Source organism: Cadophora gregata (genome assembly GCF_030347475.1).
Source record: "Cadophora gregata isolate MNR1 chromosome Unknown scaffold_5, whole genome shotgun sequence".
Classification (NCBI taxonomy): Eukaryota; Fungi; Ascomycota; class Leotiomycetes; order Helotiales; family Ploettnerulaceae; genus Cadophora; species Cadophora gregata.
Genome location: NW_026695928.1, coordinates 1412844 through 1437264, shown reverse-complemented (window position 1 = coordinate 1437264; position 24421 = coordinate 1412844). Strand labels below are relative to the sequence as shown.

General features: G+C 47.9%; 9 protein-coding genes across 9 annotated transcripts; 4 read left to right on the top strand and 5 right to left on the bottom strand.

Annotated features, from left to right (window-relative positions):
- Positions 1–856: 856 nt before the first annotated feature.
- On the bottom strand, positions 857–4864 carry ONS95_011242 (uncharacterized protein). Its single transcript, XM_058504844.1, has 6 exons — positions 3917–4864; positions 3691–3861; positions 2859–3622; positions 2511–2810; positions 2065–2463; positions 857–2016 (listed from the first exon to the last, which is right to left on the bottom strand). Exons 1-6 carry the CDS (start codon positions 4087–4089, stop codon positions 1250–1252), a joined length of 2574 nt encoding a protein of 857 aa, XP_058359400.1. The 5' UTR covers positions 4090–4864; the 3' UTR covers positions 857–1249.
- Positions 4865–6702: 1838 nt separating this feature from the next.
- Positions 6703–7665, top strand: ONS95_011241 (uncharacterized protein; the record flags this gene model as incomplete). Its single annotated transcript, XM_058504843.1, has 1 exon — positions 6703–7665. One exon carries the CDS (start codon positions 6703–6705, stop codon positions 7663–7665), a length of 963 nt encoding a protein of 320 aa, XP_058359399.1.
- Positions 7666–8670: 1005 nt separating this feature from the next.
- ONS95_011240 (uncharacterized protein) lies at positions 8671–10556 on the top strand (the record flags this gene model as incomplete). Its single annotated transcript, XM_058504842.1, has 7 exons — positions 8671–8721; positions 8780–9002; positions 9058–9153; positions 9214–9673; positions 9750–10089; positions 10146–10310; positions 10395–10556. The coding sequence occupies 7 exons, from the start codon at positions 8671–8673 to the stop codon at positions 10554–10556; spliced, it is 1497 nt and encodes a 498-aa protein (XP_058359398.1).
- Positions 10557–10929: 373 nt separating this feature from the next.
- On the top strand, positions 10930–12972 carry ONS95_011239 (uncharacterized protein; the record flags this gene model as incomplete). Its single annotated transcript, XM_058504841.1, has 1 exon — positions 10930–12972. One exon carries the CDS (start codon positions 10930–10932, stop codon positions 12970–12972), a length of 2043 nt encoding a protein of 680 aa, XP_058359397.1.
- A 350-nt stretch (positions 12973–13322) lies between these two features.
- On the bottom strand, positions 13323–14074 carry ONS95_011238 (uncharacterized protein; the record flags this gene model as incomplete). Its single annotated transcript, XM_058504840.1, has 3 exons — positions 13323–13842; positions 13894–13937; positions 13994–14074. 3 exons carry the CDS (start codon positions 14072–14074, stop codon positions 13323–13325), a joined length of 645 nt encoding a protein of 214 aa, XP_058359396.1.
- Positions 14075–15246: 1172 nt separating this feature from the next.
- Positions 15247–18464, bottom strand: SED1 (Tripeptidyl-peptidase sed1). Its single transcript, XM_058504839.1, has 8 exons — positions 17540–18464; positions 17217–17480; positions 16797–17168; positions 16657–16749; positions 16324–16555; positions 16056–16273; positions 15575–16001; positions 15247–15526 (listed from the first exon to the last, which is right to left on the bottom strand). Exons 1-8 carry the CDS (start codon positions 17749–17751, stop codon positions 15374–15376), a joined length of 1971 nt encoding a protein of 656 aa, XP_058359395.1. The 5' UTR covers positions 17752–18464; the 3' UTR covers positions 15247–15373.
- A 110-nt stretch (positions 18465–18574) lies between these two features.
- ONS95_011236 (uncharacterized protein) lies at positions 18575–20793 on the bottom strand. The gene is made up of 3 exons (XM_058504838.1): positions 19980–20793; positions 19017–19898; positions 18575–18943 (listed from the first exon to the last, which is right to left on the bottom strand). The coding sequence occupies exons 2-3, from the start codon at positions 19366–19368 to the stop codon at positions 18786–18788; spliced, it is 510 nt and encodes a 169-aa protein (XP_058359394.1). The 5' UTR covers positions 19369–19898; positions 19980–20793; the 3' UTR covers positions 18575–18785.
- A 162-nt stretch (positions 20794–20955) lies between these two features.
- RFA2 (replication factor A protein 2) lies at positions 20956–22003 on the top strand (the record flags this gene model as incomplete). The annotated part of the gene is made up of 5 exons (XM_058504837.1): positions 20956–20959; positions 21009–21130; positions 21178–21230; positions 21282–21336; positions 21386–22003. 5 exons carry the CDS (start codon positions 20956–20958, stop codon positions 22001–22003), a joined length of 852 nt encoding a protein of 283 aa, XP_058359393.1.
- A 394-nt stretch (positions 22004–22397) lies between these two features.
- Positions 22398–23323, bottom strand: ONS95_011234 (uncharacterized protein; the record flags this gene model as incomplete). Its single annotated transcript, XM_058504836.1, has 3 exons — positions 22398–22589; positions 22674–22926; positions 23007–23323. The coding sequence occupies 3 exons, from the start codon at positions 23321–23323 to the stop codon at positions 22398–22400; spliced, it is 762 nt and encodes a 253-aa protein (XP_058359392.1).
- Positions 23324–24421: the final 1098 nt, after the last annotated feature.

Sequence of the window (24421 nt, the reverse complement as noted above, 5' to 3'; positions counted from 1 at the left end):
TGAAGCATGAATGCGGGAGCGGAAACAAAAAAGTATCATACCCCCACTTCCCAGCAGACACACGTCGTCATGGCAGACCGATACCTGTTCGGCTCGTATAATGTGTCCACGGTGCGTATCCCAGGCGCACAAATGGAGTACATATATGTAGGAACTTCTTAATCACCTACGACTCGCGCTTTGCCGCCACCACCTCGGCCTTTCTTCTCCATTCACTTGACAATACCAATTAACATTTCATAGCACAAACGTCATGCTTTGACTACAACGAGTCAGCCACCAGGTATGAAAGTTACGCACCAACACAAACTGCCACGTCTGTAAATCAAATATACCTACATAGCACAGAAGTATGCTCCTCAGCATGACTTCTTTCCCAGACATTAGCCTTTTGTTTCGTGTAAGAAATCTTACTTTCAAAACATACCATTCATAATACCAGACACCTTTTTCGATCTCAATGGAAAGTTCCACAGAAGGACCAGTGGTAGAAAGAAAGATACAATTGAAATGACAGCTGGCAACGAGGGCATCGGCAGCAACGTGTCTAGTTCTCAGAAGGAACAATAGTACGGCTCAAAAGCTTGTCGGAAACCATGAGCCAGTATACTACCATGACGCGATTAAGCCATTCTGACGGCATTATCTGGTCAGAGAAGCGAGTGAGTGCTAGTCAGGTCTATAATCAGGAGGCAAAGTGCACGAGGTTACTGTTGCAGATTAGAGATAGCGCTGCGCTCCTGATATGTACGAAACGAAGTAAGATAACAGATGAAATACATAACCTGCTCATGTGTTTATACGCTTGTAGCTTATTATTCGACAACTTATTTCAGAAGCTCATGATGTGAAAGAGGTCATTTTGATGTCGTTTTCATTTCTCGGGATCTACACTGACGATTCGGGTATCTATCTTCGCACGCTCGCAACAAGCAACCGTACCTCATTCCTTACTTCCCTCCCTCCCTCTCTCAACCTTGGACCCATTGATCCCAGCCATACGCCAAGATTCCATCTTACATATCGCAACGAATCAGAAAGCTGCAATTCCATTATTCCATCCTCCAATTAAAACCAAATAACATTCAAAGAAGTCGAGAAATCAAGAAAGGCAAAAAGTATGCGTTCCCCGTTCTATTTCGGCCGTGAACTAAAACTCATTCATTCCGCATTCCATTCCTTTTGGGTATATTCCATCCGTTGATTGTTGCAGTAGGTACGTGTGATTAGAAAAGTCGAACTGAGTCGATCAGTAGTAGACCTTTGGTGTCCAGAGAGGTGGTCGAGCGCCTTCAGTATCCCAAACCAATTTGTTCTTCTCGTTCAAAGTACATCCCTCATCGGTAATAGGGATGACCCTCGAGGTGTGCGAAACTTCCTGTCTGGAGATTCCGACATCGTCTCTTGGGATCCAGAGGAGTGGAGTAGGAGAGTTTACTGATGGCGGGAAGTATGCGTTCTGAGCAGTATGTTCCTCGTACAAGTTATCGGCATCAAGTAGACCGTGAGGTACGAGACGGCGGAGAGTGGCGTAGTCGGAGTAAATGTGGGGCTTGAGAAACTTGGTGACGAAGTTTGGCTTCTTGTGTGGTGCGGCAGTGGAGGTAGTTTCACCACTACCATTCTTCTCCTTGATGACAGACTCGTGGGATGCTGCCTCGAGTGATCCTCGGAAGGACTCTTCCTCAGCCTCCAAAGACTTGGGTAAGTTGTAAAGAAGGGGACCGAGAGCAGCATTCATGGAGAAGTGGACGAGAACAGTGAAGACGAGGAAGACGATCATTAGGATCAATGGACCAACTGTGGTGTTGATGGCAAACAGACCAATGAGACAAATCTCCGAAAGGTAAACTCCGGTAAGAAGCTGTTGAAGGGCTCGAGGATATATAAGACCTTTCGTGTCGATTTGGGAATCAGTCACGAAGAGGACGTTGTATCTGAAGGCGAGATAAAAGAGCGACATTCCGATGGTAGCGAAACCAAGGACAAGTGGCGCAATGCATGAGTATGTAATACCTGAAACTACGTTAGTCTGGACAGAGAAGAGCGAAAAGGATTACTCACCAATAACAGCAATGTTGGTGAAGACTGGAAGAGTGCTTCCCCACGAAATTGCGCTGAGTCCGGCCCACTTGTTGTACATCTTTCTTGGTGTACTAGCGAGGAACTTGTACATTAGAGTGAAGATGACAAATCCAACGACCTGCGACAACACTCCAGCAGCGACAGTCAGACCTTGAAGGATGAAATAAGACATGTAGAAGTTGGAGGCCTTTGGAAGATTGTTGGCGAGCAAACTAGTGATGCCGGTAGGGTTCTCGATGAGAGTCTTGAGCACTGTAGAAGCTGCCGAAGAAACAGTCATAACCAAGAAGACTTGGACAACTTGGAATACGAAGTAAGCGTTTTGCGTGAACAGTTCTACGCGCGCTGCTGTCGGTTCACCAGCTTGCTTGGCACAGACTAGGATATGTTAATAACAGATTTTGTCATGGACTGGTGGCACTTACGTCTCATGATGATTGGCACCAAAGACATCAGAATTGCAAGGGCAACTGATGGCAGAAGACCACTGACAACACCCATGATAGTATCCGGAATCTTGTTCAGCCACTTAAGCCAAGAGTAGTTGGTAAGGTACTGAATGTTGGAAACCAAACCGACAAAAGCAACCGGGATGGCCCAGAAGACAATCAAAGCTGTAATGAAACCCATAACGGCGATTCTGCGGAGAAGACGTGCCGACCAAGAAATCTTCAAAGACTTCCAGAAAACTTCATTGGGATTGACGCCGATGTATCTTGGGGACACTAAGATGAGTCAGTAGGATGAGAATTATTATGGAAGGAAAAGCATACTGTGAAGAGCCTGGTGGTGAGACAGGGTTTGGAAAGCAGCTTGAGCATCAGACTGATGAACAAACTCAATGAATACACCTCCAACCTTCTCGGTTTCTCCAGCACGGTATGCAGCTTGTGCTGCTTCGACCTCAGGGATGAGAGCTTCCAATCGAGAGCGGCACCAGTTGATACTGTCAACCTTTTGTCCAAATAGACCAAACTTGCCCAACTTGTGTGTTGGTCTCTTCTTGGTGGGGATCCATCGAGCAGCCAGGGAACCAGATTCAGCATCTCCGTCTCCAATAGGTGGTTGCTCAACATTTGCTCCTTTCTTGGCAGCCTTCAATCGCTCAGCATTTGCCAACTTGATCAGCTTGACCTCAGCAGCCTCCAACTTGTATGCGACCTTATCACGCTCTTCAACCAACTCATCGACTAAAGTGGTGTCTCCAGTAATCCAAATATTCTTGACCGAATCGCCAAAGACCTTGCGAAGCTTCGCTACGTCGAGGTATGGCTTGGGGACGGACGTGAAGAGAACGGTCCGGGAAGAAATTCGATTGCCGTAGACTGGCGAAAGAAGGAAGGCCTGGCGAAGATTGATGTAGAAGATGCTTTCGCGGATGACCAAGAAGAGTACGAATCCGAAGAAGAGCCATCCACAGAAGCAATGGGCGAAGAACTTGTATTTGCCGTTCTTAGCATTCTTGTTGACATTGCTCATCGAAAGCATGTCCAATTGACCGCCACCATTTCCTCCAGTGATGTTGATTGGGAACAAGCTAGTGTCACGTCAATACTCGATTCTGCTGCTTTCGTCGAGTCACGTTGTGACCAAGAGGGTACATACACTGGCATTGTGATACAAGAACCGACGAACATAATGACCACAGTCATGCGCAGAAATCTAAGGAAGAGGTAGGCATCGAGGGATTGGTGCTGAAGAGCGTAGGTATCGGGGATCTTCCAGAAAGGACCAATCCAATTGAACCACCCTGATGGGAGAGGTGCTGAGCGTTCCCTGTTGGGTGCAGTCAGTACGAGTAAACAGAGATGACACGCGACAATCAACGTACTGTTCACGCAATGTGCCGAGGTAAGTTCTTGGAGCATAGAATCTGCGCTGGGATTTTCGCAATATGAGAAAGACCAGGAAATAGACTGCAGCGATCAAAGCTGTCGGAGCTAGGGTCGCAATCAAGCCTGATAAGGAGACATTGGGCTTATTCTCGTCGACAGGGTCAGACATGATGGATGAGCGATGCCTTCGCAAGAGGTGAGCGGGAGGAAAGGAGAAGAATGTTGTCGGTCAACAACTTCGAAAAGAGTGAGGAGAGAGAGAGAGAGAGAGACGTCGTCGAAAGTGAACGGCTCGTGGAGGCAGGCTGGGCTGGTCTATCTATCTCTCGAGTAAAAGCAAAAAAGGGTCTTGGTCCGTGCCTGCTAACCTGTCCCTGTCTGGCTGTAAATAATAATGCGATGCGACGCTGGGGGGCGCGCAAGCAGGAAATTGATCGCTAAACCCTGGCTTCGACGTCACTAACCAAACCACCTGCACGTCCCCTGGTCGAAGGGTAAAGGGCGATGGCTGGTCAGATCAAGACTTTGAGTGCCGAGTCGCAAGCAACAGCCGACTTGGAGACAGGAACTGGGACAAGTCGAGGCGCTTGAGAGGGATGGTTAATGCGAAGTTGTGGTCTGTCTGGTATGATCTTCTATTGTCTGGCGGTGGGAGACGTGCAGTGACGAGTTATGTTATGTCGGCTCAAGGAGGAGGGATCCTCGTCAATAGAATGACACTACGGAGGTACTGCCGACGGGGGAGGAAAGAGATGAAAAGCGGAAGTGAAGTGAAGTTTGACAGGCGAGGATGCCCGTCCCTTTTAAAAACTCAGATAGATGGACTTCAGAAGCACACACCCACCCACCCATCAAGCAATAAGAACGATTGGAGCGAGCTTTTGGTGCACTGTTCAGTCCCGTCTGCACTGCGCTGTATCGTGCATGGTCAGTCCACTCAGTCCAGCAGTACATGTACATGCAGTGGGACGAGTACAGTACAATACAGTACAATACAGTACAATAGAGTAACAGCAAATTATCTTGTCTGACCTCTGCCGCCCGATTCTATCGAGCGCAGCACGGTCCTCGGCAGGAACCGACACATCTAGACTCAATAAACATACTGTTTTGATGAAGCAAAGACCGTACCAGCTGAGCAAGCGACGACGCTATCGTCGAGGTCTGTAACTTAAATCACAGATCTCCTCTGTCTTTTCATGCTGCGACTCATGGTTAGGACAGCCGGACATGGATGGATGGGCATCATCCCACCCCGCCAGCTGCAGCACCCAGACAAAGAATCCAGGTGTCCATCCATCCTGGCACAAACCAAAGCAAACCCCAGGCTATCAAGACAGTACTGTACTGTAGTAGTCTCGGCACAAAAAGATCAGATACGCGAGAGGCTCGTCGCATACGAGTACTCATAGCCAGCCTCCAGGGGGTGCTGAATGGCCATGGCCATGGCCATGGCCCCAGAGCAGTGCATGCGGATCCGCTGCAGCCCCATGGAGAGCTGAGCTGAATGCAGCAGATGCAAGCCACACCACCGAGTTTCATGTGACGGAGCTGCAACGGGGGAAATTAAGCTGCTCAGACGCGGAACAGAGAGGGTCTAGACTTCAAGACCCCATCTGCGCCTTCAACAGCATGCGCAAACCGACACACGGAGAAAGGTTCGACACGCTCAAAACGCTTGTTTGTGGAGGCGCAATATATTTGGCTTTCGGAGAAAGATGAAGTGAAGTGAAGTGAAGTGAAGTGAAGTGAAGTGAAGTGAAGTGAGGTTGGTTTAAACGGAGACGCCGTTGCATTCCAGTTGCAATAATAATCCCCTAACCAACGGCGCGCCCCTAGGGCAAGCGCTACTGGGCCAGGTACCGTTTGATAGAAAACGGCTTTTCACGTACTGATCGGCCTTTCCTTCCGTTTTACATAATGCATTTCATTTCATTGCATTTTGCATCTCTCTTTTGCAACTTTGCAACTTTTGTCGTAATTCTGTGGCTCATATTCGGCGAGACATCCTCACGAAAGCTTGGAAGAGCAGAGTTTGACGGTCAAGACACTCCTTAATATATTATGACTTTGCAATACCACGATACCAGAAGTTGCCCTGGGTCGAGACAAGGACTGATGTCTCGGTCGGGACTGCATCGAGCTCTCGAGTGAGAATCTTGACGATAGCTAAGTCTTCTGAAATTTGTCGTTTGCCATCGATTTCCGTATTATGAAAGAGCGAGATTTCTAGGTACGCGTAATTCGGCTCAGTACAACGTCCCGCCAAACTGCCAGATCGTGTGTTCAAGGTACTGTTTCAATAATTGATAGAAGCAATGACCTCATATCGATTTTCTCCCTCACTGTTCTGAATGATTTCTTTCACAGATAATGCAACCCATTGGAGTTTATGGGTCGTCACGTGATACCTCCGACCTTTGTCACCTACCTAGGTACCTAGGTAACTTACCTGGGGTAGGTAGTGACACTGGCCTGCCCAGCTGTACCTATTGACCTGTCTGAATCGCTTGTCGTTCAATTTAGTCTTTGCGAGCTGCTTGGAGATATCATGAGGTATGGTTGCTGAGCTTAAAACACTCCGCTGTCACATAGTAAGATGATGGCATTGTGCAGACGCTTCCCCGCCGTTACCCCACTAACGAGCCTCTCGAGCACCTGTGTCACATCACTCAGACACAGTGAGCATCGATAGCTTGGAGATCGGCTAGAACACCAAGACAGAGACCAAGACGCTCTACCCTGATCGCTTTTCCGTTTCTACCGATCACAACTCTCAGTAATGTCTGACCGATCCAAAATCAAGATTGTTGCCGTCATAGGCTGTGGATCAATAGGCGCATCTTGGGCAGCTCTGTTCGCCTACCACGGCCTCCAAACCACAGTCTACGACCCCAACCCCCTAGCCGAGAAAACACTCCGTTCCATCGAAGCCGAAGCCTCCAAAGTCTTCGCCTCCCTTGAAACCACCAGCAACAAACCCACCATCACGTGCTCCTCCTCAACAATAACATTCACAACCTCCTTACCCACCGCCCTCCTCAACGCCGACTTCGTCCAAGAGAACGGCCCCGAAAATCTCTCCATCAAATCTACCCTCCTGACCCAAATAGACGCTCTCCTCCCCCCAAACATCCCAATCCTAACCAGCACATCGGGCCTAACATGTTCCTCCCTCTTCCCCGCGCTCCAACACCCCTCCCGCCTAGCAGTGGGCCACCCCTTCAACCCACCACATCTCATCCCCCTCGTCGAAGTTGTCGGCTCTCCCCAAACATCACCTGAGACTATCGCCACAGCCATGGCCTTCTACAGCTCCCTCGGCAAGAAACCAATTCATCTCAAGCGCGAGATACCAGGCCACATCGCCAACAGGCTGCAGGCTGCTCTGTTCCGCGAGATCCTGCATTTAGTGGAGAGCGATGTGGCGACGGTGAGTGATATCGAGACGGCGATGGAGTATGGTCCGGGATTGAGATGGGGTGTGATGGGACCGAGCACGCTCTTTCATTTGGGCGGTGGGAGTGGTGATGCGGAGGGGAATGGGGGTGGAGCGGAGCATTTCAGTAAGCATATTTTGAGGCCGATGATGGGTTGGTGTGCGGAGGAGACGCCGTTGCTTGGCGAGGAGTTGAGGGAGAAGTGGGTGAGGCAGACCGGGGAGGCGGTTAAGGGCGAGGAGTTTGGGGAGTTGTGTCGACGGAGGGACGAGGGGATTGTGGGAATTTTGAAGGAGAAGAGTTGAGTGTTGATGGAAGGGATAAGGGATTTCGGTCTGAAATCTGTACCCTGGGGGTTTTGAAGAGGAGAGAAGATGGGTTTTGATGACTTGGGTAAGCACAATGATTTGGTAGATTGTAAATGTTTGCATCTTCCATACGGCGAGGACCTAACCATCTGTACTTGTGACTTGATTTCTGTCACTCTTAGAGAATTTGTGTTAGAGCGCAATTATTTTTCAGAAGACTTGCATTTTCTCATAAATGCAACAACTCTTCCCCTGAGTTGCTGTTTACATCTCCTAGAGGAACAAAGATGGCTTAGTGCTCACGAGCCAAGTTGCATGGGGTCGGTCGTTCCACTCTCACTGCATCTTACCACCCTAAGAGAATAGAACCGCAGTCATTGCCCAATACGGCCTGAGGAGCCGCTCTTATATTTGCCTACCTTCACTATGAGAAAGTCATCACACGTTATTGTGTTTTTGGATGTTCTTGTTGATGAGCTACAATTAAAGAAGACGTTATTTAGATTCTTCCGATTTTTTTTAAGTGATTGACGAAAACAAGAAGGAAAGCCAGACAACATCTGTCTAGATACCGGATACTGCCTCTCCCCGGATATAAGGCAAAGTGAGATTCAAGTTGAAGTCATGTCATGTCAGGCTCAGCTTCGCTTGGTAGCGTGTCTTGGTCTTGCCAAGTGTTGACAGCGAGTAATAGCTCTATGCTAATAGGACTGAGAATGCGACACTCTATGAGTGAACATCCCAGAAAGTCGATGGATACGCAGTTACAGTCAGCTCGAGAACAAGCATCTGATACCGCTTGAACTGGCGATTGAAGACTCGGACCTGCTGTAGCCTGATTCATTACTTGTGGCGACGGCTGCTTACAGGAGCCATAAATAGTTGAGTCTTCAGCTCAGTCCCTTCTCAATCCCGCTTCTCTAAGCTTTTACTACACGGTCAAATGCGACCTTGCACAAACAAGTCAGTGACAATAAAATGTCAACACCACATTCCATCATCATGGCGGGAACCATAGACATCCCTCTCATCCTCCTCAGCTTACCCTTAGCAGTAGGTTACCTGTCCTGTCCTCCATTCTCACATACCAAACATAAGCTAACCAGATCAGTGCATCACCTATTCTCTTCTCCTAGCTCTATACAACCTCACACTGCACCCCCTCGCCAAGTTCCCCGGTCCCATATTTGACAGCGCCTTCGACTTTCCAAGATACTGGTACATGTACCTCGGAGACTCGGCCGCCAGATTCACCGAATTGCATGGTCGGTATGGGAAGGTTGTGAGAGTTGCTCCAAATAGACTGTCGTTCAATACGGCTCAATCCTTTACTGGTAAGTTACAGGTATTAGACTTTGAGAGTGACTGAAGCCAATGGATAGAAAATAGACATCTACTCCACCAAAGGCAGAGATGGATATCCATTAAGCAAAGATCAGGAGCAATACACTGATGCTGTCAACCAAGAGATGAAAAGTATCGTTTGTACGTATATCCCGTCAATTTCTCTTTTCTCCCTCCGTCATACTAAAATGCATCCCATAGACCTCGACAACCCAACTCACAAAAAACACCGCCGCGTCATGACCTACGCTTTCTCCCACTCCGCCGTCCGCGAACAGGAGTCCACCGTGCACTCCTACTGCAACCTACTTATCTCTCGCCTGAAAGCCCAAATCGCAGACCCTTCCATCAAAGGCAAAGTCGACCTAGTCCGTTGGCTAAACTTCACCACCTTTGACATAATCGGCGACCTCGCCTTCGCCGAGTCTTTCCACTGTCTTGAAACAGCCCAGAACAGTCTCTGGATGACTGCTGTGTTCCAGAATTTGAAGACCGCGGTGTACATGCGTATTGCAATGGGGTATCCGCTACTCAAGTTAGCGTTGCAAGGAGCGCTTAGGATGCCAAGTGTTGCGAGAGCGACGAGGAAGTTAACGAAGGACTCAGAAGATAAGATGTCAAGGCGGTTGGTATTGGAGACGGATAGAAAGGATTTCACTAGGTGTGTGCTTTCTCTTTCTTCTCTTCTTGTTAGGTGGTTGCTCATGATAGGACTGTGGGTAACATGAGAGTTGTAGCCATTTCCTCAAGCATAGGGACGGTATCATGACAGACAACGATCTTCTCAGCAATGCAAGTCTCTTCATCCTCGCCGGCAGCGAAACGAGCGCCACTCTGCTCTCAGGATTGATTCACCTCCTTCTCAAAAACCCAGACTGGATGCAGAAAGTCAGAGATGAGGTCGACGCCGCTTTCAAGGATACATCGGAAATGACGTTCATGAAAGAAGCTCAGCTGCAATACTTACACGCTTGTGTTGAAGAGACGTTCCGAGTATACCCACCTGTACCAATGGAGCTCAATCGCGTGACGCCACCTGAAGGTGCAACGATTGACGGTGTTTTTGTGCCAGGAAATGTTGGTAGCTCCTAAAAAGATTTCTTCCTTCGAGACCACTGACGAGAAGAACCCAGAAATCCGTTGCAACCTCTCACCTGGCCACGTACCACTCTTCACGCAACTTCAAGGACCCACTAGAGTTCCACCCCGAGCGCTTCCTCGGTGACAAGCGGTATGCTGATGATAATATGGCTGCACTGCAACCTTTCTCTGTTGGTCCACGAAACTGTATCGGCATGGTAAGAAGATTCAAATTACACTCGCTCGCTTCCCTAGAAGCGAAACACCAGATTGAAGTCAATACTGACCAAATCAACAAACAGAATCTCGCATACGCAGAAATCCGCAGCATCGCCACAAGGGTACTCTGGAATTTCGATATCGAACTCTGTACCGAGTCGGAACGGTGGCTAGATCAGAAGATGTGGCTGCTATGGGACAAGAAACCGCTGATGGTGAAGTTGAAGGAGCGGAAGCGGAAGTGAAGATGTCGCACTGTACCGGCAAGCAGATTCGAGTTTGGCGCTTGCAGGATTAGACGTAATTCGAATGTTATTCTGCGTTCCTTTGTTGCCTATCATTGAGTTTCCATGCCAGTCTTGGCAATTTGCTGCATTCATCGCTGAGTGTTGACATTCCAGACGTGGCTGTCACGTGTCAAATATCTCAATGCGGAATCTCTTTGTAGCAAGTTGTGCGAGAACCCACTTGTTCTACCTCAAACCCATTGTTGACCTCTCGAAATTAAGCTCATCACAATCCTGCAACGGTTGCTGAAGGACATTGTCTCTGAATACCCACGTCACCTCGAATCAAGCGAGAGACCCCCTACCGATACTCCCGCAAAACCTCAAGACAATGTCTGAGACTATGGACTTCCTACCAACCGGCAATAACGGACCACCGAATCCAAGACATGTAGCTTTTGACGATTTCGACTCCGACTTGAAAGACTATGATGATTTCGTCCGTATGAATCCAGTCTCGGAAGAGAAGAAGAAGCACCCAGAAAAGCAACGCTCTTACATCCCACCCACTCGCTTCGCTCAAGCATACAAATCGATCTTCATCCAGAAGCCTGAGAGCGAAAAAGTGAAAGATATCGTCCCCTATGTCAACTGCAGCTATCTCTCCACGACGAGCAAGATCCCAACGCTGTTGGAGCTCAAGCAACATGCGCAGTCGCTGGTTATACTCATCAAGAGCATCACCATGGCTGAACAGGGCGGCTTGATCGACAACGAGAATTCGGGAATCATGGGCGCGCATCCTTTCTCTGACGGATTAACTTTCGACTTTCTGAATAATCTCAGAGAGCCGTATGCTGGACCCAAGAATCCTGCTCTGATGGCAGCGCATCAGAAACAGCTCACCAGTCTGGCGAATGTCATTACATCGGGATGGCAGCCGATGCCAGAGCACAAAGATCAGTATGGTAATATTTCACCACCTGCGAATACGGTCATCATCCAAGATGTATGCCCGCTACATCATGTCGAGGATTCTGTGGACAATACGACGTACGGACAGCCGTACGCTACTCATCAAGCATTGATCGCCCACGCAAACGAGGTCCTAGAGATGATCGATCATGAGTACTCTGCTGTCGGTGGCTTGTTGGGCATCTTACCCAAGGTCGAACAGAAAGAGCAGCGTGCCAAAGCCGAAAGTACGCTTCTCGGACAGCTCATCCTTTATGTGACACGACTTGTGCAGCGAATCCACGATCTCGAACGACTGTACGCCAACGCTTTGGACTGTCTTGCCACAGAGTCTGTAGTTCCTCACCAAGCACTCAGTGCGCTTGGCCCAGATGGCAGAAAGCCAAGAGAGATAGTTTATCCGCAAGATCGCTTCGTGCTCGTCAACGCTGGGGACAGCGTCTGGGAGTACCTCAACAGTGAGTTTGAGTACCGGGAGGAAATAGATGGGCGTGTTGCAGCCAATTACAAGAAGCACGGCCTTGCAGGCGAAGCAATCTGGGAGCAGCGAGGAGGGAAAGAGATGTCGAGGGGCATCACGGCCATTGATATAACCACCAGGTACTATCGACTCCGAGGTGATCCACTTAAGACCATCTTCGTCATTCCCGCTCATAGCGAGCACCCTGGCACGAAAGTCACTCGTAAAATGGAGAACGAGCCTACCGTCGTGGCGGTCGTGAAGCCCGTCTGGCCGGAGCGAATTAGCGAGTGGGAAAAGAAACATAGAGCCGAGTTGGAAGAGCTCAAGGTGCTCCGAAACCAGTTCAGGGCGTCTCAATCAGAAGTCGAGCAAGCGAGGCACCGTGTCACGGTTATGGACGGGATTCATGACCAGCTGAAGAAGAGAAACGCATTTCTTGAGACTGCCTTGATAACCGAGCCGCACGTCCACACAGCTCAGCTTTTGGAAGCGTCCGAGAAACTGCAAGCGGACAGGGAGGAACTAGACACTGAGCGAGCTAGATTGAAGGAGGTCCTTGACAGCAATGCTAGAGAATGGACAGAAATCGACGAGATACGTAATAAGCTTGATGAAGAAAGAGCCCAATTCTACCAGGAGCAGCAAGAGAAGAAGCAGAAGAATGACGAGGCCGCTGCAGCAAGAATTGAGAAACTGGAAATCATGGACGCCGAGCGAGCAACCGCAGCTCAGGAACTCGCGGACAAGCTTGCCACTGAATGGCGAGAGGAGTTGAAGAAAGTTCTGGATTTGAAGAGACTCCTCGAGAGATACCAGGTCGCTATCAATTTAGATGCTCTCATTCCGACGGGAACGACGAAGGAGCGACAGAAGACGATCGATGACCTTGTCGCAAGTGATGAGAGAATAGAGGCTGCAAAGCAAAAAATTCAGAGGCTGAGTGACGAGGCAAAGAAGAAGGCAGATGATGGCGATGCTGCTATGGGAGGGATTTGATCTGAGATGGTTTGAATGTCATGCTCTTGAGGTTGGTTGTGTTTGATTTCGGGGCAATCGAAGACGGCGAAATGAATGCGGAATACGCTATAATATTCTGTTGTTGGATGTTTGAAGTCTTTGGTCAGTTTCTCAATCAAGTAATTCTGAGTACACGATATGACTTAGCACATTTTTGACATGACACTCTTTTTTGGAAGTGTGTCTCGGATACAAATGTCATCATTGTGAGAGTGACCTATGTGAAGTAAAGTAGCTTGAGGAGCAACGCAGACTGAGCACTTCCAGTAAACCATATAAAATAAGCCGCAAACGCCACTGACCTCTAAGAACTCCGTAGTAAGATCCATCTAGCCCAATGGCTTTGCCTTCTTCTTTTTCTTCTTCTCACCACCCTTTTGAAAATCGCGCCAACTTCCAATCCGCTGATCCCTTGTACTCTCCCAGTCTTGTTCATGTTCTCTCTTCCTCTTCCTAGCCTCCAGCTCCTCATCGGCCTTCTTTTGCTCTCTTCCCTCCTCTTGCATCTGAGCCTTCACCTGCCTTCGTCTTCTGTGCTCATTATCAATCAGCACCATCTTAGTCTTCTCCCTCCAATCCCTAGCAAATGCGTCCGTCTTCAGTTCAGGACTATCCACAGTCCACTTGTTCTCGCGGATCAGGAGCATGCGGGCATCTGCGATGGCTTCATCGAGGCGCTCGCGGTGCTTCTCGTCCATGAGCTCTGTCTGGGCTTTCTTCAGTCGGTCGAAGGCATCGGGTGCTTGCGGGTTTTTGGTCTTATCCGGATGGATCAGAAGGGATTTAACACGGTAGCATTTCTTGATGTCGGATTCGGGCACACCGGGTTGGAGGTCAAGAACTGCATAGCTGTGAACTGGTTAGCAAGGTGGCAGGCGCCCAAGCAAAGGCAATACATACGCATCTAGACGGAAAGCTTTCAAGATTCTATCAATTTCTGCATCCTGTCGAACGGATCTGTGTCAGTAGGTGTAGATCAAAGAGATGGTGGGGGTCACACTTTCAGGTACTCTTTCTCTTCAGAGGCTAGAGCTTCAAGTTCGTCGATATCATCGTCAGCTTTCAGGGGCGTGGTAGTCATGGCTCACCAGATTTGCCACAGAAGACTGAACTTCCGGTCGACTTTGTGATAGCTTTATTGGTGGTTGTTGGAGAACTGTGTTGGTTGTAGCGAGGATGGCGGGGAGGAAAGTCGCGATTGCCAGACGCTAAGGCGATTAAGCAGCATGGTCACGTGAACGCTTCTCTCCCAGATCATTGATACCTACCTAGGTAAGGTAAAGCACTGTCAGGTTTTCGGCACTAGCTTGAAATCTCATTCATTTGTGATCAATGTGAAATTCACCTTGGCATATATAGGAGAACATCTTTGAACATCAACCTGATAAATACAAGTCGGCTCTCAGGAGATCTACTTCGCGGCGTCGCATCCGAGGAGCTGATCTGGATGAAGAAATTCGGATGGTGCCATTAAAATAATATACTTTGAGGAGAATAGATTAATCAAAAGACATCCAATTGGTGAGTTCATATCCCAGATCTTGGCTGATACTACCGAGGAACCTAATAAAGCACTTTTTGATCTTTTGTTTATTTACTCGCTTCCCGAGGCTTGGCTCGGCACAATCCTAGTTTAGGTAGCTATAATATGATGTGAAAAAGCACATTTTGTACACTTTCAGATTCAAACAAACTCTCTTATCTTCATCACTAGAACCTTAACTCAATCAGCATAAAACTAACATTGATCAGGAGCTACGTGAACTTGACTTTGATACAGCTGATTGCTGGCATCTTTGTCTTATAAAATCGAGCAATTGATTGGATACCTATTCTCGACAGCGAAATGGTTGCATCTTCAAAGAAGATCAACTATTGGAACGTGAGCAGTGACATCGGTCCAAGTGAAAAGTTTGCAAAGCGCGGCAATTCGCAGTCAGAGTACAGCAAGTAATCAAAACAAACAGTAAGAAAATAAAAAAAATAGAAATAAATTACACAGAGAGAAAGGATAGAAAGACCAACGGTGTAGTGGTGCTAACAGTACTCATAAGAGTAAGTTCTCTCGATTCCTAAGAGTAGCGAAGTAAGAGAGTTTGATTGAACCACTGTTTTTTTCTCTTTTCAAGCGGCTCTGTTGCTTAAGGGAGGGTATTCTAATAACCGATTAAAATAATTGAGAAGTAATATCTTTATTGATAGAATGTTTTGTATTCTATTACAAGTATCTAATACCGTTCTAAGACAAAAAGTTACAATTTGTTTCATTAGATTATTTACAACAGCCGCCTCGTTCGATTTTACAATGCTAATATATTTGAATTGTTATCACAAGATCTCCTAATATCAAGTGATTACTAAACTACTTGTTAACAAACGCTTAGAGACTCATAAAAAGCTTCAGCATAGCTGGATAATTAGGAGTGCCTAGTCCGGTGACTGGGTCCCATCCTTTAGCTGCCGTAAAGCCATTTGTATTACATCCGGGATTGTTTCCAGTAGTAATATCATGAAGCACCTCTGGGTGAGCGTACTAGATCCAGTTAGTACACAATAATCATATGTTAAACATTAAGCTTACAAGAGTGGGGTTGACGAAGCCGATAGTGGACTTTCCAGCAGCAATTCTCTCTTCGTTGATGCGGTTGAGGATTGAGGCAAAGATAGGAGCTGAGGCAGAGGTACCCCCAATCAGAGTTGGAGCACCTTTGTTGAAGATAACGATATTGTCTCCAACAGCACTAACATCGGGGTATCCTCGACCGCCCTTGTTGTAGACTCCACCACCAGCTCCGATGTTCATGTTGTTGACGCCAGAGTAGGATTTGTAGGGCGGAGGAGTGTTAGTCAAATACGCTGACACGGCTGCTTGCTGATAAGAGGGTCTTGGGTAGATATTCGAGAAGCCCCCACCACTACCGAATCTGGTTACAGCGGTCTCGTCATCGGATTTCACGTTACCTCTGGGGGGAAGTGTAGTTCCACCAACGGTGGTGATATATGGGCAACTACCAACACCAGTCAGCATGGAAGTAAGAGAAGGGATTGAAAGGTAATCCCACGTTGCTGGAAAATCTGGAGCAAAGATCTGGCCTGTGCCAAGACATCCATCGGCATTTCCTCCCTCTCCCGCAGATCCTGCAACACCACTGTCTCCAGATGCAAGAACAACAGACACGCCTTGCAAGCCAAGCTTCATGAACTCGTTGCATTGCCGCTTCTGGTACGCAGGAGGAAGATCTGCTTCGCCTCCGCCATATGATATCGAGATGACATTGGTCTTGCCACAAGTCAGCGGGTGCATAACAAAAGGGCAACTGTGGTACTTACAGGCTTGTAAACACCACATTGCAATTTGCCCTTGTAGGCTCCTGGTGCATTCGATGGATCTGGATACGGTGGATCTAGAGGGTCGACGTAAGAACAGTATGACCCGTCAATAGCGTCCAGGAAGTTGTTGAGAAATCCGCTGAATGTGTAGTTGGCCTCATAAACTGGGTCGTCTGTCTGGAAAAGAACTGTATTTTGAGGATAGATGAGAGGATAAGCAACTTGAAAGTCCCTGTGGGAGTGTAAGGTTAGTAAATGAATTGTGATAGTCGCCGATAGCGTGTATCATGCGTTGTGGTGCAGAGTTGAGACATCAGATGAAGCGAGACTCACAAATCCGACTCGGGACCAGCAGACTGAACATTGACAGGAGCAACAGCTCCATCAATTGCTTTGAGTGTGGGATGAGTTCCTTGTGGAATGTTGCTGTGGTATGTCAGGTGAATTCCACATTGCCTGATAGTCCAACTTACGGGGCAAGATTCAAGAAGAAAAGGTTCAAATCAGTCTGACTATAAACATCTCCAAGATCTTCAAAGATTCCCAGTTGATTTCCAGAAGCAGCCTTAGTGGGCTTGGTGACATTGTAAAGTGTTTGAATGCAGGCAGGTGTTATTGCCGTGCCACAGGCTTGCAACGCGGGGATGGCAAGTAAAGCTTCGATACTCATTCCTAGCTCCTTAAGGAGGGGAGGAAGGATACCACTGTTTCCTTTCCCGCTAGTGACTCCAAAGGTACGTTTCTCAATATCCGTGTTCGGATCGGGTCGACGATGAGAGCTGAAGAGCTTGGTACCAGGAGTGATGTAGTCAACATGTTCCTGGATGTGAGACGGAACATGGTACCTGGCATCTTGTTAGTACTGATCATTTGAAAAAGCAGTGGTCGTATACTTGTCGCAAGCCACGGTGGTCTTGCCGGTATCCGAGTGCTCGTACTCATGATACTCTGTAATCAACAAGGACTCAAGTTCAAACACCGAGGCATCAAACTGCACCCACTGCTTGTTGATCGACTGAGATATCTTCTCAGAGGCAATGCCGGCTGAGACAAGCCAGCCACGAACGGCGTCCACAGTATCCTGTGATGGCGCGAAGATATCGGCAACCTCTTCCGCAGAGTAATGTTGACCATACTTCTTGGAACCAGGATGAGAACTGGCGAGCAAAGTCAAAATATGCATCTACAAAGGGTAGCTTAGGTGAGAATAACTTACACGTCCATCAACAGGTCATGCCCCTTGTCAAGGTTACTTTGGGTCATTCCGATTCGTACGGGAAGCTCAACATTGGCGTCCACCCTACTTCTCTTAATCCATGAATTGGGAACAGTGTCCCGACGTTCATGGACAAGATTGCTCGATGAGAATGGGACAGCTGCAGCCTGTGCAACAAAAGCACCTAGAAGAGCGACTTGGAAGAAATGCATAGTAGTGATAATGTTGTTGGAAGCGTCAATGCATATCACATTATGAGAGAATTTCCAAGCTTTTATATCTGTTTGCTAAAAGCAGACGATAACATCAACATCTACCACTGCTCTAACCCCGCGTCCAAATCCAGATAGGGGCATGCCTAGGAAAGCAGATCACCACGATGGAAGCGACGAAGTCGTCAGAGGCGGTGGTAGGCTTGTTCCTCATAGGTGACTAGGAAGGAAGGTTCCTAAACGTCGGCAGAAGACAGCACCTATCATGACCACATTCCATTCTGGACCTAGCTAGCTACTGCAACCACGCAGATCCGAATGCTTAAATAAAGGCTATCGCTTCCCGCTGGTGACGGCGTGATGGAATTTGACACGGAGCTGAGATGGTGGCTGCACCTTCTGTCGAAGGCCGACCAGTGAGAACGAACCATTTTCTGGAGAAGCTTTCCCTAGTGGAATGCCGAGGCAGCGCCTCACGGTACTGGGAAAGCTTGATGTTCTTGGGCATGGGGTTGATGTTCAACGAGTTGTATCACTGATACAGGTGCTCTCGGCGATTGTTCCCTAAGCTACTTTGTGCTGCTCCACAACGAGTCTTTAGAAGATGAATTAGAACAATGTTTTCGCTAGAAGTGGTAAGCAAGCGCGAAGGAACCCCTGAATGTAGACAAATGGTACATAGAGCATACGTTTGAATTTCTGGGAGAACTTTGACCTCGGCCCAGTGCAGATTTTTAGTCTGAGATCAGCACCACTATCGGACGGCAGAAAATAAGCTTGTCTTACTTTGGAGATGATGTACTATGGCAACTCAAAGTGACATCCATGACTACAGTATGGAAAGTAAATCTGGTGAAAGCGAATCGTATGGTGCTTAGTAAAATGGAGCACCTTGATTGTGTTCCGATTTTCTCAGGGCTTGATCTAGCTAGGACGCCGCAAGTTCTCGAGACAAAGTAGCAACCGCCCTCCCTTTGCTATTGGTTTCCCCAGTCCTTCCTCAGGCTACATTTTACGGCATTACTTCTCCCTTCCTAGCATTTGAAATCTGTCTTGGATTGAACACACTCCCCCAATGTATTGAACGGGCTTCCGTCGCTACAAGCTGTGCTAGACGCTCGCCTGCAGCAACGCATGTATGGGTAGCCCGCTGACCGAGGGCATTCCGATACTTCACGACAACACTTACGTGCTATGAACGACAAGAAGTTAGCCAGATACCTTGTATGCGGGACTCAATAGGAAGGTTGGGATAGCTTCCTCACCTGGCGAAAGAAGCGACGGAACTTCAGGAGCGGACGAGGCAGGGACAACGTAGCAGCCAGCGATCTGAATGGCGATCAGGGCAGTGACCATTCGAAGGAGGTTCTTGAAAGCCATGGTGGTAGCTATACCGAGTCTGATTGTCGCTGGAACTATTGTAGGAGGGGATGGGCAGTTTTCAGAAAAAAGTACAATTTGGAGAGAGGAGCTCCTTCTTATAGCAGAACTGATTGAGAAGGAGACGAACATTGGGAGGTCATGCCGAAACCACTTGGAGTGTGTTGGCAGGCATTGGCAGGCATTGTCTTCCTCCGAACTTTTCAAGTTCCAACAGAAAAATAGATGAGGACGCATCTTTAACCAGATTGAAAGAGAATTACAGGGATTCGGTTCAAAAAAAAAAAAGCATGGAATATGGCTGGTACTTGACGCTCAGCCGAATTGGACGACAATAGCCCTCCCAGAAATATCTGTTGAGAGTCACGATCGAGTTTCAAGTCGGGTTGAGATCAATTCAAAACAAATGCAACATGGCTACTGTGCGCAGTACCACAAGATGGAAGGCTCGGGATAAAAGCCACGGACCTTGGGAATTCATCCAGGTCTTCAGCCGGTAAAGCAGGGTGCAGACAGCCAACATTTCCCAAAATCGAATGAGAGAAGTTATATCATACGTTGCTTTCATCTTTCCCTTTTATTCCCGTCACCTGCACATAGTCAAACCAACAACGCTTGGCGAGTACGTTTTGCGAAGCCCCTGACAGACTGACATCACTTGAGGGTCGTATATTTGTATTATTTTTTGATCGATTTAAACTTCCTTTGATCTAGAGGTAATGAACAAGGTCTGCCAGTCTGAAGGCAAAGCGGACATTGCAAGAGATCTGTCAAGGGTCAGCCAGTCCATGTCAATGCAGAACAAGAAGGCAAAGGAACATGAGGTTCATTTAGATTGGGAACTTTACGGAGACTACAAGCCCGCTTGCTAAATACATTCTCTCGCCTCAAGACGCAGTCTAAAACACCGTGAAGTCTTGGTCAAATGTCTTGTCGTAGGCGATGCCACCCATCGATGTCGTTTCCATTGCTGTCAACTTCTGAGTCGCCACCTTGGCTGGTAACACAATCCTGGATATTAATAGCGAGATTACCGTTTTTGCCAGCTAGCAGCTCTCGAAACTAGAACCCACAGGCTCCGAATTATCCTACACCCTTTTCATTCAAACCCTAGGCTATTAGTTCCTCAAGTCTTATTAGATCTTGGTCAACTGTTGCCGCGATCAGCGGATATATGACTAAAGAAATGATTTCCGCTCTGAGAAATATGTCAAGAGGGCATCTTCGGTTCTACTCCAATTGACAGTGTCGATTGCGAGTTGTCGCTCCGCTGGGCCTTTGGGAGTCGCTGTCGTAGAAAGACATTTTGGTGTTTGAATATCTGAAGTCATTCTGACAAATGCTGGTCATGTAATGTAGCCCTGGAGCTCAATACGTTGCAGGTAAAGGCTGGGTCTTGGGAATCGCTAGAGGTGTAATGAAAGTACTGGGATAAACGGACATTTGATAGCGATTGGAATTTGTTGACGGTTACGAGCTTTATCATTCTCGGAAAGTGCCCTTCTCAGGTGCCCCTCTCATGGTGAGGGCGTACGTAAGTACCTTTTCCTGTAAGGCATGTTCTGGTAGAGATTAGCAAGCAGGTATCGTACGAAGGCCAGTTGTAGAAAGTATACAAAGACAAGAAGACTGGAACTTGGTAGAAGCACATCCCATTTCAACTCTTAGTACTGCAATATAAAAATAATCCAATGTCGAGGTGTGATGTAGTCAGGTGATTGCTTAGTGCCACTTAACGCGTTCGCGACGTCTTCGACGCGTTTCTCCTGCAACTCAAGTAAACACCCCTCATATTATCACAGTCCAACACCTGCATCCGCAAGCATGGGTATGCTTTGAGTCTCTTCAATCTTGCTGCAAGTACTAATAGTCAATAGCAAACTACGGATATGGCGGTGGATACCAAACAACCTCATACGGAGCGCAAGGCGGGGCAGATGGAGGGGGATTTATGGGAGGATCACAACAAGGAAGTCAGGATAGTCCAGGAGGCAACAAGGTACGCTGCAGACCTCTGCAGTTGGTGTAACTCGCTAATATGCGAAGACATATGGGAAGGATTCCCTGAGACCAGTCACAATCAAGCAGATCATTGATGCGTGAGAAAGCCCTCTCAAGAAAAGCTTTGCCTCATACTAATGGTGGAACAGCAATCAACCACACCCTGACGCCGAATTCACCATTGATGGCTCTCCAGTTACCCAGGTATGTTCTTATACTTTTATTCGTCGACGGAAGGCGCTGATCTATCCAGCTCACCTTCATCGGTCAAATCAACCAAGTCTCCTCGCAAGCCACCAACACAACCTTCAAACTCGACGATGGCACAGCCTTAATCGAGGTCAAGCAATGGGTAGACAGCGACGCAGATCCGGATGCTGCCAAAGACCTCCCTAGAGAAGGCGAATACCTTCGCGTCTGGGGTCGTCTGAAGGCATTCAATAACAAGCGACACGTCGGAGCACATATGATTCGCCCTGTTAAAGACTTTAACGAAGTCGGCTACCACCTCCTAGAAGCCACGGCCGTTCATCTATACTTCGTGCGCGGCCCTCCAGAGTCGCCGACTGGTACGAACGGAGCTGTTAAGAGTGAGGGTGGCGGACTGTTTGTAGAGCAGAATCATTACAGTGCTGGAACCGAGTCTATATCGTCGAAGGTTAAAAATGCAAATCTGTCAGTGACTGCGAGGAAGGTGTGGGAGTTTATGAAGAACTCGCCTCAGAATAATGAGGGCCTGCATGTTCATATGATTGCTCAGACAATGGGAATTCCAGCGACTGAGATATTCAAGGCTGGGGATGAGTTGCTGGGCATAGGAGCTGTCTATACTACGGTGGATGACGAGACATGGGCTGTTTTGGAAATTTAGAAGGAGTTGAGTCATGATGAAATGGCGTTTGGCGGACCTGGGTAGGCATTGCAGAGGTTTATGGTTAGATGCTTGCAAAATCCTGTGAAGGAAGCATAATTATGATAACTGCGACACGCGCACATGCCACCTACAGTAACACATCGCTCTGTACTGGAGCTCTTGAAGTTCAAGGTATGGCCGTTGTGAGGTATAATATTATAGAAGACTGTATTGCCTATGCCGAAAGTAACGTAAAGTCTCAAATGCACTCAATAGAACCACAACAAAGTGCATTCTCGTATCCAATCTGATGCTTCGTGAACCCAAATACCAAAAGAACCAAAAATCCCAAGCATAATCATAATTCATAAGATGATGTTACAACCCATCATCATACATCGTCACCCTGAACCTAAACCTTCAATGTCCCTTTCGAGCTCTCAGCCATGCTCTGCGGCTCTCTCACCATGATATGCAACTTGATTGGCTCCTCGCCACGCTTTAGCTCAATATCAGTGATGTGCTCGAAGCCGTACTTGCTGTAGTAGGGCAAGTTGCTCGCAGCGCTGGATTCGAGATAGGTTGCTCTGCCTTCGAAATCGGCCTGTCATGATATCGTTAGTATGCACACAAGATCTCGCATAGGCAAGGAGTGGGTCATCATTGGTAAAAAGGATACCAAGCTTACCCTGGCAGTGATGTGCTCGATCAACTTCCTAGCGTAGCCTTTGCCGCGTGCGCTAGGTTTCGAACCGATGTAGACGAGATAGTAGGAGTCGTCGTCACGGCCACCCATGATGCTGTGCTTGGTCTCGTGAAGGAGTGGCAGGAACTCGTCGTAGAACCGTGTCTTGCCTTCCGAGGAGAGCTTGTACCAGAGTCTCCACATGCCGGATCGGAAGATGGTCCACAGATCGTCCATGTTCTTTCCTGGCGGCATCCTGTTGGTGTTGCATTAGTTGGTGCATACCGCTTGAATCCTCCCAAAGCTAGTTGGTATGTAAAAGTCTGAAATGCTTACCAAAGGGCAACAGCATCATAATTCGGCCCAATCGTCGTCACAATGCCTTTGTAGCAATGAGCTGCAGTGATGTAGCGCAAGATATCACAGTGCATCTTGTACTTATACTCTTCTGTGTAGCTGACCATGTCATCGGTATCAATGAAGTATCTCGCAACTTCATCAACGGCGAAGGCCTCAGCAAGGCACTGAGCGGCCTGCTCATACTCCGAAATATCGAGAAGGCGGACTTCCTCACCCGTTGAAGGAGAGAGACTACGGTTCTTCTCAAGAGTAATGGTCGTGGCATTATCATTGCTATTAGTTTGCGCCGCCATGATTGCGGTTTGGGTTGACTGTTCTTTGGGTGTGGGGTTTCTTTCAGCGATCAGATTTGGCACAATATAGTAACAGGGAAAACCCACATGGTTCTGCTGGTCTTGTTGAATCACCTGTATGTTGTTTAGAAAGCTGCGTTCTCGACACGGTTTCGTATCGAGATGGGAAACGCAGACAGTTGAGACTTTGGCGTATGTCAACCGACATCAATGTTGAGTTTCTGAGATCTCGGGTAGGGAAGCTGGGATAGATGGTCGGACTGCTTTGACCAGCGGCTGTAGATTTTTAATATGTATGCCGAATCTGGGATTTGAGAGAGCGGGTATATCGGAAACAGCTATTTCAGTGCCGTTGAATGATGGGCGAGTCGGGTAGCGAATATTTGGAGTCTGATCGAAATCTTGAGGAGGCACAGGCAATTTTCACTGTTTGATAGATTCAGAATGATCAGAGTGAGGCGTAACTGGTGAGAGAACGATGAGAGTCAGCGATGGGCCAGGGTTATTATAATTGTTTCTCGACCCTAGGAAGTCGCCTGAGACGCCTGTCCAAGGATGCCCGCTTCCCCCACTAACACTAGGGAAGCCTTCGTGAAATGGCGTCCAACCACAGAATCCCGGCCATCCGCTGATAGCCATTGTTGAACAGATTCGGTTTGTGGTTGTGCCCTGGATTCGAGATGTCACATAATCTTGGACGGCCAATCCGATGAAATCTGACTTCAGAATTGAATCACAAATCTTTTAAAGCTTTCTCTGGGAACAGAGAAATTTGGCTGGAATTGATAACAGAGCACTACATTCCATTATCTCGGTCTCGGCCGTCGTTTGGAGGCTCGGCTGGCCCTCCTGCTTTCAGCTAGCGGCATGGACCCTTCGAAACCTAAGGCGAGAAATCAAGCACAGAATAAGTCTAGGGGGCAAAGCCTGGAGTAACTGTACGTGGGAGAGACAACAACCTGGAATTGATAGGGAAAAGACATCGACTGGACTACCCTTGTTGGATCTGTTGATCTCAACTTCGTATCAAGATGAAGAGGAGGAATTTGGCACAGAGCAGCATGACAATCCCCACCTACCTGTTTTTAGGCCCTGCAA

Excerpts from the sequence above, each read along its gene's own strand:
- ONS95_011236 (XM_058504838.1), bottom strand. The coding sequence starts at position 19,368 with ATGCGTCCTCATCTATTTTTCTGTTGGAACTTGAAAAGTTCGGAGGAA. Across the intron at positions 18,944-19,016 it reads TCCGTCGCTTCTTTCGCCAG|CACGTAAGTGTTGTCGTGAA; the intron begins GTGAGGAAGCTA and ends TGTCGTTCATAG.
- ONS95_011242 (XM_058504844.1), bottom strand. The coding sequence starts at position 4,089 with ATGTCTGACCCTGTCGACGAGAATAAGCCCAATGTCTCCTTATCAGGC. Across the intron at positions 3,862-3,916 it reads CTCGGCACATTGCGTGAACA|GGAACGCTCAGCACCTCTCC; the intron begins GTACGTTGATTG and ends TGCACCCAACAG. Across the intron at positions 2,464-2,510 it reads GGTGCCAATCATCATGAGAC|TCTGTGCCAAGCAAGCTGGT; the intron begins GTAAGTGCCACC and ends AACATATCCTAG.
- SED1 (XM_058504839.1), bottom strand. The coding sequence starts at position 17,751 with ATGCATTTCTTCCAAGTCGCTCTTCTAGGTGCTTTTGTTGCACAGGCT. Across the intron at positions 16,750-16,796 it reads TTCTTCTTGAATCTTGCCCC|CAACATTCCACAAGGAACTC; the intron begins GTAAGTTGGACT and ends GACATACCACAG. Across the intron at positions 16,274-16,323 it reads AATGTGGTGTTTACAAGCCT|ACCAATGTCATCTCGATATC; the intron begins GTAAGTACCACA and ends ACTTGTGGCAAG.